This window comes from Strix aluco, chromosome 6, assembly GCF_031877795.1.
Source record: "Strix aluco isolate bStrAlu1 chromosome 6, bStrAlu1.hap1, whole genome shotgun sequence".
NCBI classification, from domain to species: domain Eukaryota; kingdom Metazoa; phylum Chordata; class Aves; order Strigiformes; family Strigidae; genus Strix; species Strix aluco.
In genome coordinates this window covers 23,010,156-23,029,000 of record NC_133936.1, presented here as the reverse complement: position 1 = coordinate 23,029,000, position 18,845 = coordinate 23,010,156, and the positions used below count along the sequence as shown (strand labels likewise).

General features: G+C 40.5%; 1 protein-coding gene across 1 annotated transcript in view; it reads right to left on the bottom strand.

Annotated features, from left to right (window-relative positions):
• Positions 1-17,172, bottom strand: part of MYO3B (myosin IIIB) — a 214,396-nt gene extending 197,224 nt beyond the window's left edge. The window contains 3 exon segments of the mRNA XM_074829074.1: positions 10,787-10,826; positions 11,036-11,101; positions 17,152-17,172. Of these exon segments, the coding sequence (XP_074685175.1) occupies positions 10,787-10,826; positions 11,036-11,042 (47 nt within the window). The 5' untranslated portion in view covers positions 11,043-11,101; positions 17,152-17,172.
• Positions 17,173-18,845: the final 1,673 nt, after the last annotated feature.

Genomic DNA, 18,845 nt, shown 5'->3' with positions numbered 1-18,845 from the left:
TGATTTTCCTTTAAAATGGCTGATAAGAATCCTTTTTCTTTAATCTTCTGGCTTTCCTTGTTGGGTTGGTTCCTCTTCAAATCCATTATGTGACCAAAACCTCCCACTGAAGTCTAGCCTCCCTGTTTAAGTTTAAAGCTTGATAACTGGCTTCTCACACAGAGTATTCAATTCTTTATTTAATGTCATTCACTCATCAAAATTTATTTTTTACTCTTTGTTAGCTTTTGGCAGGTGCAAAGTTTATTTCAACCAACCTAGAGAAGCAAAAGTACAACAGACAAGGCAAATACACCCCCATTCAAAATGGTGCTTGTGGACTGATAGACTTACACACAGAAACTTCCCAACATCAAAGAGGAATCATATGCTGTATATAGATTCCCTAAATTGTCCCAACTGTCAACATACTTATATTATCTGCACATTTCTCTAAATAGACTTTCTCACATCACTCCTATTCACACAATGGAAGGTTTGTTACTCAGAACAGCAACAGTTGCACCGAAAAGATACTCACTTCAGGGTGTTCGAACAAAAACAATATATTGTGCTGCTTTTTTGGAAATTGCCATATCTGATTTATATCCTTGTGGTATCAATTGTACAAAGGTAATTTTCTATAATGAATTATTTATTTCCTGTTGTAATCAGACATCTGAGATAGTCATAAATATTTATATGTCCAGTTAATTCACTAATGAAAACTGAACTAATTCTAAAATGGGATGTTATCTCAGAGGCATGCTGACCTAACAGTCTGCTCAACCTTTACATTAGTGAAGGCAACCACCATATGGGAAGCAACTAACAGGAGCTGGAAGAAACCTGATCTTGAAAGCATTATATAGGAATGGGCTAAGGTATTGGGACAGAAGAATTTTGTGCATACCCGAGAAATATTATCTCACTTTTCCCTCTCTAATTTCCCAATCTGTAAAATTTGCAATAATGTCCTCTACCCTTATACTCCTTTGCAATCCTTGGGCTTCTCACTAGCAGTCCAGAGAGATTTCCTCTTCAGCAATGGAAATACCTCTTCTTCTTAGGCACTGAGTTATTGGCTTGTGCACTGGCCTGCGCAACTCCACTATCCTTTACAGCCTCTAAGAAATGCTTTGGGCTGCTGACTGCCTGAGAGTAGTTCAGTACCATCTATGGATTGCATGAGCCTATAGGCACAAATTCCTTGAAGTTATCTGGCTGTACTGATACCATCCCTCCCAGGGATGATACATTTATGTATTTATTTATGTATTTATTTATTATGTTGACCAAATCAGGTCAACATAAATGACTAATAGAAGAATTTATTTACTACATCCACAATAGACAATGGAGTTCACCAAGGTTTATAAAGTTACAAGAGAATGGAAATTAAAAGAAACAAGTCTACATCCATCTAGACTCAGATCAGCCTTGAAGAGTCTTCTTATCTAATAAACTCACAGCTCTTTTTCAGCTCATATCCCCCTCACAGAAGGAAATCCTACTTTGGCAACCATTTTTGCTTTATGAACCATCCCCATCTCTAGGGCAATTCACCTTTGGCCACTTCCCTAAAACACAAGCTACTAGTCATTTATCTAAGAAGAGAGTAATCTGTTCCTCCATCAAACTATTGCTTGCCACCTTCTGGAGAGGCTGATGGCTTTAGGCCCTATGTGAAGATTCTCACCTGCCCCCTAACACACTTTAGTGATTATTCACATTTGGCTCAACTTTTCACAATCTATTAGTCCATTGTGAAGCATAACATTAGCTGGAAAATGGTTAAAGCTCAGAAACAAAGTCTATGTGTTAACATTTACGTTTTTATGTATTTGTTATGTTGTAAATTAACAACCATACTTTAAGCAGACACATAAATGGGATCAAGGCATGTGTCTCATTTAACTGAGTCTTTTGATAATAATCAATGTTGCTGGAGTTAGATACTGGTTTAGCATCCAATCCTATTTTTGACAGATGCTGAAACAAAGTATTTCCAAGGTAAGACTACAGATCCCTTGACTAGTTCAGTCCAGAACACACAGAAAACACTGCTCTCATGAGACTGGAAGCAGAGGTACTACTGCAAACCCTAGAAAACAATGTTACAGACTATGAACACTGCTTTCCTCTCATCACTACTGAGAAAGGTCAGCCAGAAAAAGGCCACAAAGTACAAAGACTGGTGATTTTGAAACTGCAAATTCGTATATCTTAGCTTCTAGGGCAAAAAAAATAAAATACCCATCTGACAAGGACAGGTTAGAGAAAGCCATGTTCTGCTGGACTTGTTCTCTGAACAGTAACTCTCTCTTTTAAGGACCTCAGACCTATAGCAATTTCAGAAAAGATTCACTGGCCTTCTGGGCTCCAGGGACAAAAAAGGAGGTGGAAAAATGAGGAGTTGTAAACCACTGTTTCGTTCTGTATCTTCAGCTACTGGATGACAGTGAAGAAGGAAGAAAAAATTTCAGATGCAGTCAGATTCTGAAGCAGTTGATGTATTTGCTAATTCAGATGTAGAAAGGAAATACAGTGCAATGTCAAAAAAACCCAAAGGGATACTGTACTCCATGTAAAAATTAAATCCATTAGAGGTTTGGTTTTTGCTGTGTGTACAAAGAAAACACTTAAAAATATGGCTGTCAAAAGATGAAGAGATAATCATGCAAGTTGGTTTATGAGTAAAGTAAGTCCCTGATAAAAGATCTTATCATGATCACTCAAAAGGAAACCACCACAGAATTAATCCTTGACAAGGCAATTAGATTGTGTCAGCAACTGAAGTCATCCATGCCAGAATGACTCGTGAGTGGGCTCTACTCTGACATAACAAAGGTCTTTCGGAATCCAAAATATTAGGAGAAAACAGACCTGCAGCAGACAGGCACATGAGCTCTGACTCAAGCAAGACCAGCATGTAAAACTGCTTATCAGCTGCAACAACCAGCACAGAATAATGCCCAGCACATGCAGAGAGACATAAGCAGCACAGTGGATTATCTAATTTTGCAAAAGTTTGCAATGTCAGGGCATCTGATTCTCTTGGGAGCTGTGTGTAATCTCTGGCCATCACCCTTGGTCCCTGCCCAAGCTATCCTACAGCCATGCCTCTGCCTGAGCATGTAACCCCCATTCATCCAGGCTCAAACCCTAACCCGTGGACTTCATCTCCTGGCCAGACCTCGAGACTGCCTTGTTGCTACAGACTCGCCTGGCAGTCACTGGACCAACCCTGGCTGCCATCCCTGGGCCTGTCCCCCTCGCCTGGCTGGGGCCCTGCCAGGATGTCCCTGCTCGGTGCAGCCATGGCCCCTGCTGCCTCGCTGGAACCCGCGGCTCCCAGCTCACCTGCTCTCGCAGGGCAGCCCAGTCCTCACTGCAGAATGCCTACTGCCACTTTAGCCAAGTCTTTTTTCAGGCTAGCCTCCCTCAGAACATGCAAAAACTTTCCAAACCAAAGAGTACCCAGGCCTACAGATCTCCAGATCCTTGAGTGTATATCAAGAGGCAAAACCAGTGAGATCCGACACATTAACAGATGAGCCAGATACATTTTTCTCACAGTCACTATTTTCACATCCTTAAAGGAAGACAGATGAAGATGTGCATACTACAGTATTGCCTGCTAATAATCGTTGGTGTTCATAACTCATGCTAGATACTGTTTACATAGAAAACATTCACTGAAATCAAAAGGAGTGTGGTGTGGAACTTGCAAGGCAAATATTTTAAAGTAAACAAACTCTTCTTTGCCTTTTTTCTTTTTCTTTTCTTCCTTCACACAGAGTAAGCAAGCATTTGAGGCCATAAGGACACACTGTTCTTAACTGAGCAATTATTAAGACAACCAATATTTAATTACACAAAACCTCATACTGTAAGGCAGAACCATATTTCAGGACCTGCTCTTAAAAAAATCGTCTCTCCCAAAACTTATTTTCAAATTTAATAGTTTTCTTCCTTCTATTAAATAAACAGCTCTTGCAAAATTTTGGCAATTTAGTATATATTGTTTAACAAAATTAGTCTTTGCCACAGATTATAAAATTATTCTGATCTGTAAATCTCTGGAGTTCATGAATGCGTAAGACTAGGTTTGAACGGTAACAGAGTATTCTTCTGGCTGATGAAATATTCATACCCATTTGTCATCAAGACTTTAATAAGGAGGAATATAGCCTTTTCACTTTTGTTCAGTAAAGAACTGGCAAAGACCTTTCCTTCATTTAATTCTGAATATTAGAGTAAGATGCCTCCTGAAACACTCCTAATAATTTCCCTTTCCTGTACAACACAGTACAGGAGATATTGAAAATTTACTTAGAAATATGACTCCATATTTCAGGTAGAGAAATAAGGTTTATACATTTGCACCATCCAAAGTTTACAGAAGTTTTCATTACTAAAACTTCATGCTACTACTATGTTTTCTGCATCTCTCCAGATGTACCATTGCTAAGATGCAGAAAAATCAGATTAAATACAGAAAGCTACACCATAGGCCATTTTACAACTATTAAAACCAGACTATAATAAATTTCTCATAGTGGTAGTACAATCTTCATTACATTCCTTACAAGAAATAGTCCCAGCAGCAACAATTCTAGCAACTTCTTTTTATGAAGATATTGGTGTAACTTTGTGGCAGCACTCCATGCACTGTTTACTGATACACAGACAGAAGCATAACTGTATGTATTTTTTCCATTAATTTTCTGACCCTTACTTAATTATTTGGCTTAGAACAAGCAGAGTATGTATCTGTAACTGACTGCATTCAGCAGACAGGAAAGCATGACAAAAAAGCTGAATTCTTACAAGAAAAGATAAAACTTGCTCTCCAAACCACTTCAAGCACGTGGGTAATGGGGGACACACACAACAACACACCACTGAACACGGTCCCTCTTATGAAAGATCGTGAGCATAGAGAGAGTAGCCAACTGGATGATGAAAAGAAAGAGAAAGGTGAAAGCCCCAGGAATGGTATGTTACTGCAAAAGCTTGCTACTGCATGGGGTAAGGAAGACAGCAATAAATCTGTTTCAGAAGAAAAGTGTAGCATGACTTTTTACAGATCTAGAGATACACTTGTGTGCAGTGAATTCTTTCCCTCTGTGCCTCCGAAGGACTACAGTAATTAAGGGAAACACCTTCTTCAGAGCCCCATCAAGTAAAAAAATAATTTATTGAGCCCTCGCAGCACTGGGGTACTGATTGCTGGGTACCTCTTCAGATGCTTCAGCAGGTCCCACTCTACTGCCAGCTTCCTGACTTTCAAAGACCTCATTTGTGGCCCTCGTGTTGTTTTGCTGTGCAGTGATGATTGCTGGCTGTTGGACCCAGGGGGTTTCCAGTTTCACTTTGGTTTAAGATTATACTAGCAGTTTCCTGCCTCACATACTTGTTATCAGAGCTTCTGTCATTGCTCCCTGAGGAGCTGTTTGTAGTCCTTCCTTCACAAGTGGTTAATATTCCCTGTATTCTCTTTCAGTCAATTCATGGTAAACTGCAAATGAGTCGAACAGAAACTCTGCTGCAATACCTGAGTCTGTGCAATACCTGAGTTTGTGCATGCATGTGCGATCAGCAGTATGTACAGGTTAATCAGATGACAGAGTGAGCTGATACTGCCAATCAAAAGAGAAACTCAGATTAACTATCTCCAGAGAACTCTCCGAAAACTGGAACCTACTAGTATTTGGCAGCTACAGCCACCCCCATGACTTCCCACTTCAGGAACACCTTGCCAGGAATCAGGAGGAATGACTGCAGCACGTGGAGGCAAATATGAGGAAACCTTAAGATAGCTGTACCAAGAATCATACCTTGAGGAAGCAGCAGCATTGCAGCCTCCTTGTCCACACTGTAGCCCTGAGGGCTAAAACACTTGTGTTTCCCATTTTGATTCTCGTGAAGCTAATCAGTTTGTAAAAGATGTGCTCTGGACACACAGACTCTTACATGTGGAAGGATCACTCTAATTTATGAAGGGGAGAGCAGTCCCCACAACTGCTTACAGCTGAAAGAACATTATCTGAATTAACAAGTACTCTAAATTGCATTCTTAGCTGTTCCTTGTACATGTTGCATCCCCAGTCTTTCAGCCTGGCACAAAGAGCACTTGCCTTCCAGCTCAGAGATTGGATGAATTTTCTGTTCCAAATGCCTTTTCACAGATTGGTCAAAAGAAGGTGTTCATTTCACAGCAGCCACTTCACTGCTATGAGGGAGTGTGAAAGCAAGCACATTTTCTCAGCAGCGCTGCTGAACTCTGTGAAGCTCTCAGCTGAGCAACCTTATGCCATCATAAATCACCATGCCACCACCTTTTGTGCAGTTATTAAACCAGCTAGTTTCTCTGTATTACAACATATACTTTATGACAGTCGGTTGTGATAATCCTTCACTGTTGAAACTGGAAAGAGGCCAAACTACCACTAGTGAGAAGCAACTTAGCCTACTTACATGAGTCACTGACATACTCCTCTAGTTTATTGTTAGCTGACTTCTGCAGACCCTCCAAACCTTCTGCCAGCATATATATTGCTTCCATTCCCTGGACCTGTAAAAGGAATGCCAGCAAGGGAGCTGCACTAACATCACCTTCCTATTTATTATCTGTTGCTAAACTGAAGTCACTTTCTTTGACTAACACCGGTCCTTCCTCTACATTTGATGACAATATGATGACATTTGATGACAGATTATTTCCATACAGCAATCAGTTTAGCTTTATAACTGTTTTTCACTGAGACAGTGATCTTGCCACAAAACATGAGGCATCATACCAGATATATATTATAAGCAAATTCCATACCTTTCAGCATATTGAAAATGTTACAAAAGAATTTAAGACCCACAGCTGAAAAATAACCTTTTAATTAAATTAATGGGTGATTTTCCCTATAAACATAACTGCAAATAATTTTTAACACTTCTCCAAAAGTACAAAAGATAGGTGATTTTTAAATACCTTGTAATTTTTTGAAGATATACTCTTCTTTCTTAAAATCATTTTTATCACAGGAAATTTTTTGAATCATGTTACATATCTACCATATTTATCTCATCTCAATCTTTCCTGCCTTGCTTCTCAGAGCCATTCAATGCTCCATCTGCTACAGCTGCTCATACTGCAAGTGACATTTATGTGAGGTTTGTTTCCTCAGAAGAAAATGTATCAGAAAAGGTAGTCTGACAGGTCTTTATATCCACTTCACAGGCTACACACAAAGTGTAAAGATCATCCATGTAACTATTGACAGAAATGATGAGAGAACAAGTGAAGACAACAAGATGTACTCCGAACATGCCCTCTTCTTACAAGTGAGATAGAATTAATCACATCTATTATTCAGCCCTCCAGTAAATTTAAAATATAGTGTTAAAAACATACAAAGATACATGAAAACTGCCATCCCACTCTATACTTTTTACTACTCCTCCTGCTTAATGCAGTCAGTATAAGTTTATGCCTCATATATCCAGGAAAACTGCTAGCAACAGCGATACTACTTTCAATATCAGAAATGGAGCTTTTAATATTTTTATCTTTTCCTTTCAGAACAGGTTTTATACCAATTCTTTAGAGCAAATGCAACCATGTGACAAACAGCTCAGTGACAGGTTGTTTGGACATGCTACAGACATGACAGGGTTGTCCTACGGCAGAGGTGAAGTAACTGGATACTGATTACATAGGTGGTATCTAGACCGCCTAGCTGACATATCTAGAGATTGGGAATCTGAAGGAGAACAGCTTCTGCTCTCCCTATACCTCCAGGTTTTGCTGGCTAATCTCAAAGTTAATGTATTAAAAAGTACGCAATAACTGGCACAGGGAACTTTCCAATAAATTCTCCTTTTTCTAACTCAAAGGGCAACTATACTGGAGAACAACTGTAAAAATGGTTTTTAAAACAAATGCCTCGATAAGATGACAGATCCTGCAAAATCTGGGGTGAGCTGCTGAGTATTTGAAAGCAAACCGCTTTCTACCAGCCAGTCTTGGTGTGTTCAGTGGATTGACCCTCAGGCCTTCTTAACCCTACAGGGCAACCCTTTCTCTGGAAATCATTGCACCACACGAAGCTACTTGTCCATTTCCATTTTCTCTCTGTTTATGGTAATTCTTACTTTATGTTAAAATTTACTGCTGATTAGACAATTTTGGATACATTTACTCAGGAAAAAAAAAGGAGAGATCCTGAAGAAAGAAGTGTTTCTGAAACCTCTAGCCCTGCTTGTCTTTCAGGCCCAGTCAACTACAGCTCCCTTCTATCCTTCAGTTCATGCTAGGCTGGATAATAGAGAAGAGTAGAAGTAGGGAGACTATTGAAGAGACAAGAGCTGGCAACAGTATTGGTCACCAAAAAATAGCAGAACAAATTATTCTTATAGCTGAACTATCGTAAAGCATTTCTCTCTTTCCCGGACATTTGCTCAGTGCCTAAGCTGAGGATAGAAGTAGCAGAGAACAATGAATCAGAAAACTCTCCACCTGGCAGAGTTTAGTGAAATTCTGCTTGCGCAGGGAAATATTTATGAAACAATGGATGGAATTTTTCTTTTTCCAAGTAGTAGTCAGATGTAAAGACAAGGTCCACCTTGGGATCAGCATCACTCTTCTAGTTCTATGCCTACCCAGGAAATTAAAAAGAGCAGAGACAGCGCTCTCTCAGTTTCAAAAGCAGCACTTTCTGTTGTTTCAGATTTCAATGCCAGGAAGAAAATTTTCCCTAAATATTCCTACATTTTCCTTTATCATCCACAAAAAAAAAGCCAGAGATACCTCTACCTTCTTATACCTAAATAAGAGCCCAGTATATTTTTGCATGCAACACATCATTTCCATATAAATCTCAAATCTTTATTTAGTGTCAGCCTTGCACCTGGACTCAAGCAGCCCATGGTAAAACAAATGCCCTCTCCCTTTGCAGGATACCTCCCCCACTGCAGGACATTATAAAGCCTTTACCAAAGCATTTACAGTATGCTGCTTATTAGCAACATATTCCTAAACAATTGTTCTGCAAAAAACTTCTATCTCATGAAAGTCGCACACCTGGAATGAGGAGATGCGGGACTGCAGTTAGCAAGCTCTGAGACTTGCACACCTGGGTCCACACACAAGAAAGAGGAAAGACTGGGAAGGCAGCAAAGATAAGGCACAAAAATTGCAGACCTACAAGTTCAGTACAGCTGCCATGGTAGAGCTGGAACTGTGTCAAGGACAGAGTAGAGGGTGCTACGGCAACCTGATACACATGGGCCTTAGCACAGCCTTACCAGAGTAAAGATCACTGCAACACTCCAAGATCCTCCACCTAGTCCCCCAAATGTTTATATATTTGCAAGTCACAAAGCATTTTGGAGAGGAAACCGTGGCATATAGTACAGATCACTGTGCATTCTACTGATACATCTATCTTGCAAAGACAGCTTTGTCAAGGACATAGGCATCTGCTGGCTAATAGGAGTCAAATCTTTTATACACATGGGTAACTGCGTATCTCTGCAAAAATGTGCTAATCTAACTATATTTTGTCTTGCAAGAGTGAAGATCACCTTAGCGCGACAGCGCCAACTGTCTTGTCATTAGCTCCATTATCACAACGACTTAAAAAGAACTACTCTTGTTATTATACACATGCATAAGAACCCCATGCAAGAACTTTTTTTCTTCTTTTTAAAGAGCTAACATTTAGATATGTAAATCCTTACTTGGAAAATGTGTCAGATACAGCATTAATATTCTCAGTGAACTACTTTTTAAAATTTTTGATAACAAGATCCCTGGGTTTTGTTTCACAATAGGTTGACACTGATGGTGCCATGAATCCTGATGAGAAAGAGAGTTACTATTTTATTTTTTTGGCAAAGAACCGAAGCAGGAAAAAGTATACCATGAGTCAATTCTTCAGACAGGAGTTATAATGAAAGCAGTACAGGCTGCACTCTTCACAATCCATTCTTTCTTATAGTATCAAGGTTGTAAAAGCTTATTCCTCATCCAGTACTATAGGCACTGCCCATCATCAAAACCACCAACACTACAAACTCGTAACTCAAGACTAGTAGCTTTTAAGGTATGATTTATAACAATCACTCTTTTGAAGGAAGCTAACAGGTAAGGCCTATAGAAACTAAGCACTGTATTTTCTTTCAGAGATGAGGCTGAAGAGTTCCCTAATAAACATAATGAAGAATTTTAGCAGTCACAGAGATCTGTATTTTATCATGCCATGCACCACTCAGTTCAAAAGTCTCTCTCTAGTAAGTAGTTTCTGAACAGCAGTATAAAAAGAAGTGGCTGAACAAGCCCACAATCACAAGGGCAGTTCTACCCTGTTCAGGAATGTTCATGAATGGAATTAACACTTCTGGTGCAACCTGAGTCAAATACAGCTGTACTGCTACAAATGCATGAAGGCCACGTTGAGAAGCAACAACAGTCAGTGACCGTTAGTTTTAAGTATATGTTCTCAGTGAGTAACTTTCTTTCACAAAGTTCTTGGTGTTATGATGAAATCAGGAGTCAGCTATTTTGCCTAGCTTTATAGCTTTAATTTCATTACTTGAGAAAGAAAAAAAGAAAAAGGTTAACAAATACAGTTACAAGCAGAGCAACACTTCACAGATATCAGCTGACCATCTGTAAGATAATTATGATGTTAGCAGAATGAGACAAGGACTTATTTATTTTGTGGGAAGGGAGTCAGAACAACACAATACATTTGTTTTTTCTCCAGGGGGCCATAGAAGATGACATTTAAAAATTCTTTCTTACCTAATCCAGTTTGCTTCAGGACTTGCTGTGGTCTCAGCTGCTGCAAGAACAAGCATAAAAAGCAAAAGCTTGACAGCCTTCAAGACACTTGAGATCTTTGGCATTTCTCCAGCTGTTTCAAAGTAACAGGCTACCCAAGCTAACAGTTGTTGACATACACAAACCCAACTGCATGCATTATAGTTCTATTCCAAAGCTGATTAACCACAAAAGAGAATAAGGTGAAAAATTAAAGGTTGCATTCCTTACCTGACATAGCTCCTGTTGGCCATATGGTGGACTCAGCAAAAGGTACTGTCTCTCTGAGCAATAAACCTAAAATAGGCAAAAGCTGAATTATTAACAAGAACATGAGGAGGTCTCAAAAGCACACGATGAATGAAACAGAAATTCAAAACTTACAGTCTACAGTCTACAGATTTAGTTTGTAAAGGGAACTTAAGAGAGTTTCCTGAACTCTTGCTCAATTGATCTATTTCAAACACTAAATGGCATCTGGAAAGAAGCAGGATGATGCTTTATTGCAATACAGGGGAATGATGGACACAGTCCCTTAAACTGCCTTCATACCAGTCTCTTACAAAGTAGAATTTGACTAAAATGGAAATACCTGGCTCTTATCATAGGGTCATTGTATACATTCCCATTCCACTGGTCACCTCCCTTTTCAGTTATTAACTGCTACTGTGCTTCCGACACTGTGTTTTGGCCTCCAGCTTTTTGTACCTAAGACCGTAGGTGTGCTCTTCAAGCAACTTACAATTGCACTGATACAGTCTCTAAGTTCATACAATATTTCAGGTTTAAAATTGGGTCATCCAATTAACTTTGAATATGACACAGCACAGCAGGAATGAAATCTACAGATTTCTGGGCAAAGGCTGGAACTTCTTTTACATAACTTTGTGTCTTTTGATACTGCTGATAGCAATTAGAAAGTACCAACCAACATAAGAAACCTTGCCAGGATGAAAGGAAAAACTGACATCAATTTCTCCTCTCAAGAGGGAGAATTTTCTAGTTCCTCTGTATTCTGTTCTGCAGAATTCTTATTACTGCTTGCAATGCCATGCAGCAGACACTAATGATCAGTACAGCATTCAGAAAACAACATTATCTATTTGGACACTTCACACTGTTCCATCTAAATGCTAGGTTCCTAATTCTAAAGGGTTGGAGACACAGGACTCAAGTCCTCAAATGTGAATATCCACATGGAAGTTGGACATTTAAACTGACATTCACAACAATGAGAAAGCAGGACCAGCATGTGGAGCCAGGAGGGGGGCATCACTCAGGAAAAGGACATATCAGAAACTCTCTTTGTTTGCACGGTGCCTCTGTGAAACTGGGACCGAGAGCCTTAACTTGCTTGCTCCACTGAAGTACCTCCCCCCACTTGGAATTCCCCTTTCTTTTACCTTGCTCTGAACTCCCTCCAGGTTTGAATCTCAGGAAGCCAAAAGTCAAGTGGCTGGCTCTCACATTTAGACACAAAGGAAGATGGACAACTAGTTCCTGTCTTCTATGAATAAAACCCAGCTAAATACAAGGCAGGAAGTATATATTTATTAATAGAGGTGTTATCTGCTTTACAGAGTTGACCTTGCTATTGAAAACATAATTTTCAGTCATTGCATACCATGTGGGAATAATAATCCAACACAGATTAAATACAAGCTGATTTTTTTTTTTCACCAAAACACCCAGTTTAATATACTGTTGAAGCATTCAGCCATGAACACTGACACCCTGGAAATTATATCCCTTTCAAGTGTTTCAGGTTGCTTACCACAGAAATCTCTGGGGGTTAGTGCAAACATTGCTCTGTGAACTGGAGGGGTAAATGATTCCCTATTGTTTCTGCTGCACTAGTGGCATGACCAGGAGACTGAAGGAGATGGAATTTTCTTGTGAATCATGGGAATTGGGTGTAAAGTGAAAAAGGTCCATGCCAAGGCAAAAAATATAGTGTCCGTGCAGAATGTTAGCTCAACAGCTGCCTGAATAGAGTGATAGCAGTAATTATGCCATTATCTCAGATGGGCTGAACACACTCACCAGTGTGCAGAACCCACCTCTCTCCACAGTTAATATGCTACCATCAGCACAGGAAGAAGGAAAAGAAAACTGACTCCAGCTACTTTAATTGTCATCAACCATAATGCCATCATGATAAGCAGGCAAAGAAAGATCTGGTTTCCACAGCCTTACACTTTCTCTTGACATTCTGACCAAGAAAGGGGACAAGGGCAGAGGACAGTGAAAGATGCAAAAGGACATGTGCTAGCTTTAACTATTCCCTTATTCCGAGATATTTCATCTCATACATGCTCTACAACTAAAGGCTACTGCTTTCACTAATTCATATCATACTATATCAGGAGATGTGTTAATTTTCCTGAAATTTCATCTATTTCATAAGAAACATTGTTAAATTAACTCAGTCCAGTGTTTTCAAATGTACAGTTCTGCAAACATCTCCTTTTTCCACATACAGTATCACTACTCCCTCTCCACACAGCAGGGTACAATCAGTGCCTGAGGAAGGAGCAACCGGATGAGGGGTGAAGAAGAACCAGCCAGCAAGAGGCTACTGACATGCTTTGTTCCTTACAAAGCAGCAGCAGCAAAGAATGAAAAATCTCCTACTTCCTCCCCCCATCACGTGCCATTATCACAGGCCAATTCTCAGCTGTGTTCAGCAGAGCTTCTTGCCTGCTGTGCAGCATTCAGATAGGAAAGCTCAGCATTACGCTGTCAGACATTTATCCCAGAGTAGTAGCATTCTAGCCACAGCCATTCAGCTTTCCAGCTTTTACACAAGGAAAGCATATGTGGCCTTACACAATGCATTATTCAGAGAACTTCTCTTCCCTAGAGAGGGGAAAATTCCTTGCAAAGATTTTGCACAATTACACTATGGCAGTTTCTCAAGTTATTTTTCAGGTTTCTGGTGTGGTGTGTCAGTCCCAAGGCCTTACTTTGTTAGTGCTGCATCAGGTTCATTGTGGGGTTTCCTTTTGCTGAAGTACCACACAAATCAATCCGATCTCCTCATGCCAGACAAACCACCCTTCCCCCACTATTTATGTCACTTGTCCAACTCCCAAAACAAGAGCTGGGCAAAGATGTGAAAGATGCACGAAAGGCAGGACAAGCTAGGAGGGAACTAGCAGGAGACTGATTTCATGCATTAGGTAGTTGCTTCTTCTCCATATCTACCTGCAGAGCAGTCCCCAAACTGCAGAACAGGTGCTTTCCTCAGCTGCACACTAACTCCTTGGGTGACCACCACCTTCACTGTGCACTCTTCTGTCCTGTAGATTCTCCTGCTGCAGCTCCCTCACCTTCTTCCTATGTACCTCCCCTCCCCATTTTAGGAGCTACATGGCTTTATCAAACAGTACAGTGATAATCCATCACAGCAAACAAGTCCACATATTTGATTCCTCCTGTTAGCACCATGAGGAATATGGCTCCATATTTTAGTCTGTAATGCAGAAGTCATTACTAAAAACACCCACTCTGAACTTGTGTCCTGGATTATTGCCGGTACATTGCAGCTTGCTTGTTCTGCTGCAATACAGCTCAGTTCAATCTCATGAAAAGGAATTAAACAGTAACAACAAAAAAAAGAAAAATTCCTACTGAATGAAGTGCTTATTGTTCCTACAGTCACCGAGCATTCCTAACTTCCCTGAAACAATCAAGCCAAAGGTGTCTTTCTGTTCTCTGGCTCTACATCACCAAAGTTCAGCTGTAGAATAGGTTGGTAAAAAGTTTAGTGCTCACCTGGCCAGTTATGCTGAGGGTTTCTACGAGGCTTTTTTTCCCTTTCTCCTTTTCCGTTGCTGATCCATAGGCTCTCCTCTCATCTCACTTTCTCCTTTCTTGTATTTCCTTGGGTTAGATCACTAGAATTCACCTCTAGAGAAGGCAAGTTTGTAAGCACTAATGAAGGAGAAGCTACAGACACACAATGTATCACACTAAGTGTGTTCAGATGATAGTTTAAAAATAGGGCAAGGAAAAAAAATAAAATAAAAAAATCACCAACCAATTTTTAAAGCAGAACAAAAGCAAACCTATACCATAATTTTCAGTACTTCAAAACCCCTTCCTAAACACGAAGGCTCTTTGATTACTCTCACAGCACCGCACAGTGCATCAGCACTTTGTTCATTATTCCCTTTTCCTCCACTTCCTCAGCAGCAGAAGGCTGGTTGACAGCAACTTGTTTTTGCAACACAAAATGTTTCTCTTCCTCAGACAAGCCTGCACTCAGGAGCTCCTTGTTAGTGAGCCTCTCCATCATTAGCACAACAAGAATCATTGTCTTTGTCCAATGAACTTTTTATTCTGAACACATTTGGCAAAAACACTGCAAAACTGGTCCTGGCAGCTCTTAAAACAACCAAACAGCTACTGCACTGCTCACTAAATCTCTCTTCCCTGTAGTTAGAAAGACAATAATACAGGTACAATATTTCTTCTAATCAAGGATTTTGGACGATACTGGATAAATTACTTACTCGGCAGCATGTAATTCTGTGGAAGGAATCACACAGTGGTCCTCACTCTTCAACATGCACAAATGTATTGCTGCAGATAATGTTCCTACAGCTTCCTAACCATGGGACACCATGGAGCAGTAAGTACCAGCACAGAAATCCTATTTTTCCTGTTTCCAAAACAATCCATTTGCACTTAAACCGACCTTCCATTTTAAAAGGGTCTGAAATGGCTTTTCGAAAACTATATCCACCTTGCCTTCTAGCCAGACTACCGTATGAAAATCTTAGCCTAGGAGAAAAATAGCTCTGTTTGGTTCAGGTCACATTTTAATTTTTGGAATAAAACTTGGGTGAACTCTTCTATTTTTACTTTATGTGCCACATCGTCAATCATTTACACCAACTCGGATTAACTCTAGCGGATTAAAGGATATAATGTTAGAAAAATAAATGCAGTACAGTTTGAAATTGCACATTAAGAACTGAGCTGGACTTCAACTGGGTGTACAAAAATGGTCTAAAAGAGGGATTCTGTGTATTTTCAGAATGTATCCCACAAGACTCCACAGTAGGTTAAGATATAACCAATTCGCTGCTTTTGCTAGAAAACTTCAGTAACTGATTTGTTGACACTGAACCAGTATGATTATACATCTTCATACTAACAGAAATTTTTGTACAAGAACATAGTTTCCCACTTAATTTCAGAATACCTCAAAACAAAACACCAATCCTTGGTTTTCACAGTGTAATGAAATTGGAATTCCAGAGTGCAGATTTTGAAGGGAAGAATGAAGTGAAAAACCCTAGCTTTTAACTATAAACATTATAAAACATTTTGTATCGACACAGAACTCAATGCACTGCTTCAGAGAAATAGCTAGAAAGACATTTTAAGTCGGCTTCTTCATCTTGATTTGCGTGCAGTATTGTCTATAGATAAGTGTACCTTTTCCTTTCTTTTGATAATTGCATACCTGTATGTACTAGGGAGGAAGAAAAGGACCATATATTTGCTTAAAGGAATTTATCAAATATTATAGTATTTGCAATGTATATTATGGTTCACTAGTTACTAGTAGGTTGCTTAAATAAGTACTATATACTAGAGCCAGGTCTATTTTGGTATTTAGGGAACTTACAGAGACTTTTCTTCAGTTATTCATGGCTTTGTCCTGATGTGCCTGAATCCTGTAAGCTTACTTACTTCTTGCCCTGTAGTATCTTCTGCCTTTTGTAATCATTTAATCGTGGAGGTTTTTTCTGTTTGAGTATTGCTTACCTATAGATTTTGGAAAAATAGGTACAGCTAGCTGGTCGTCACCTGCAGAGGCAGGGTACTCGCGCAGCCTCAGCAGCAGTACTTGCGGGGCCCTGCACAAGCGGGCCCCAGGACCCCACCTCAGCGCAGCGGGCGCCGCGGCTTGTCACCGGGGCTGAGGTCGCCTTCCCTCCCCTCCCCGCCGCAGTCCCCGGGGCTGAGGGCAGACTTCAAGCTCCCGGCGGCAGCAACGAGCCCTGCCAGAACCGACTCTCTCAGGTGACAGCACCTGCCCACCTCTGAGGGCCAGCGGACAGCCAGGCGAATGGCGACCGCCATTTCGAAGCCCCTCTCCGCTGAGGCGGACCCCCCACCTCACACGGCGGCGGGGCGGCCCCGCAGGGCCGGAGACCTGGCGGGAGCGGAACCTCACCCCGCCGGGGCAGGAAGAGGCGGTGTGGTACGAGGCACAGCCGAGGAGCGGGGAAGCGCCCCGCTCCCCCCGCGCCCTGAGGCGGCGGGAGCGACCCCGCGTTGTGCTGGAGGCGGGGCGGCGCTAAGGCCTGTCCGGCGGCGCGCGCGGTTACCTCAGGGCGGGCGCGGTGGCCGCTGCTGCCTGCGAGTGTCTCAGAAAAGGTCGGTTAAACAGCGTAAAAGGGGAGTAATGTTTAGTGAGTTTTAGAAGAAATAACATTAATGCGTATACATGCACAGTTAGTATTAAATAGCTTTCGCTGAGACTAAACGCCTCACTAGTCTCCGTGGATTCGGTTCATTGTCCGGGTCAACGAACTGCGAGTGCAGCTCCATCTGTGCTTTGAGAAATGGGTCTTGGTGAAGGAAATTATTTTATAAAGCACTTCTGCCCCTTTGGGAGTGAGTGTGGAGTAGTCCCTCCATCTTTATGCTTCTCCTTTTGTACATATTAGTCTTCATTTGAGCTCTGGCAGAACTGTTTTTCAGGTTGTTTCTGGTTGCCTGATGAGAAGAAATTCAGATAGGTATTACTCTTACACACTTTGTTTACAAAAAAATCTCAGAGAAACACTTCATAGGCTATTTCTTTGTTCAATATGCCAGTGCTTTTTTCAAGTGAGCATGTCACACAGGGCTCCTCACTCAGCTTTCCACAGCACTCTACAAGCATTTTTCCGGCTCATCATGACCATCCTCTGCTTCTTCCACACAGTTTTTAATTGTATCTGTCTCATATAATGAGACATGCTCATCCATAAGATAAGCAGATCTCTATTTTGGTAGTCAGAAACACGCCGTTGGGCACTGAACAGCCTTGCCCCAGGGGCTGTGTTTTGGGTGACAATTCCTATCATTCTAATTTAATGTTACAGATAAAGAGCAACTGCTGTATTCATCAGCTTCAGTAAGATCTGACTCACTCTATAGCATCCAGTACCACTTCAAATATGAAAGCACTAGATCAGTTCTCATCTATATTTAACAAGTAGTCTGTAAGTAATCTTCATTTAAAAAAATGACAAGGAGGGTTTATATCCATATATCTTTTAATAATTATTTAAGGTGAAAACTTTAAAGACTGAGGAGCAACTGCATTTCTCCACAAAACTCTTCCAGCAGCACCTTTATCCATTGCTATACCACTTTTAACAAAGGCAGTAGCTTCTAACAGTCAAATTGCCATCGTTCTGCCTAAAGCACAGTGATTTTTGTTACCTTTCTCTTGATTAGTGAACTCTGTGCTTTGAAATCCTATAGACACACTTTTTTTTTCTAACATCCACATTCTAGTAAATTACATCAAGATAATCCTTTGTCAAAACTGGAAGTAACTGAAGCCAAACCTTGATTCAGATGGTCAGTAAGAAATATAAATCCTAAGCATTTTCTCTGAATTTAGCCCATGACATCAGAAAGAAACCGAGGTGATAGGAGAGTCTCCAGAAGTTTTGCTGAGCAGTGCTCCATTTCACACTATTGTTGTTTTGTTGAATTTTTGTACACTGGACTATACAAATCACAAGCCATTATTTTCTCTGGTTGTCTGCAACTGTAAAATCCTGTAGTATACAGGTTTGTATAAACACTATAACAACAAATTGTAACATAGACAGCAAATAGTAATGTAGACACACATCTGGTCAAGCCGACCCTGTTGGACAATCAACAGGCTTGCCCAAGGGGGATCTACATGTCCTCACTTTACAGAAGTTATAACATACTTCTGTATGTTGTTCTATGTTATAACAAAACATCCCTATCAGTTGTGCATAAGGTTCTAAAATGTCATTGTTCTTCATCAAGT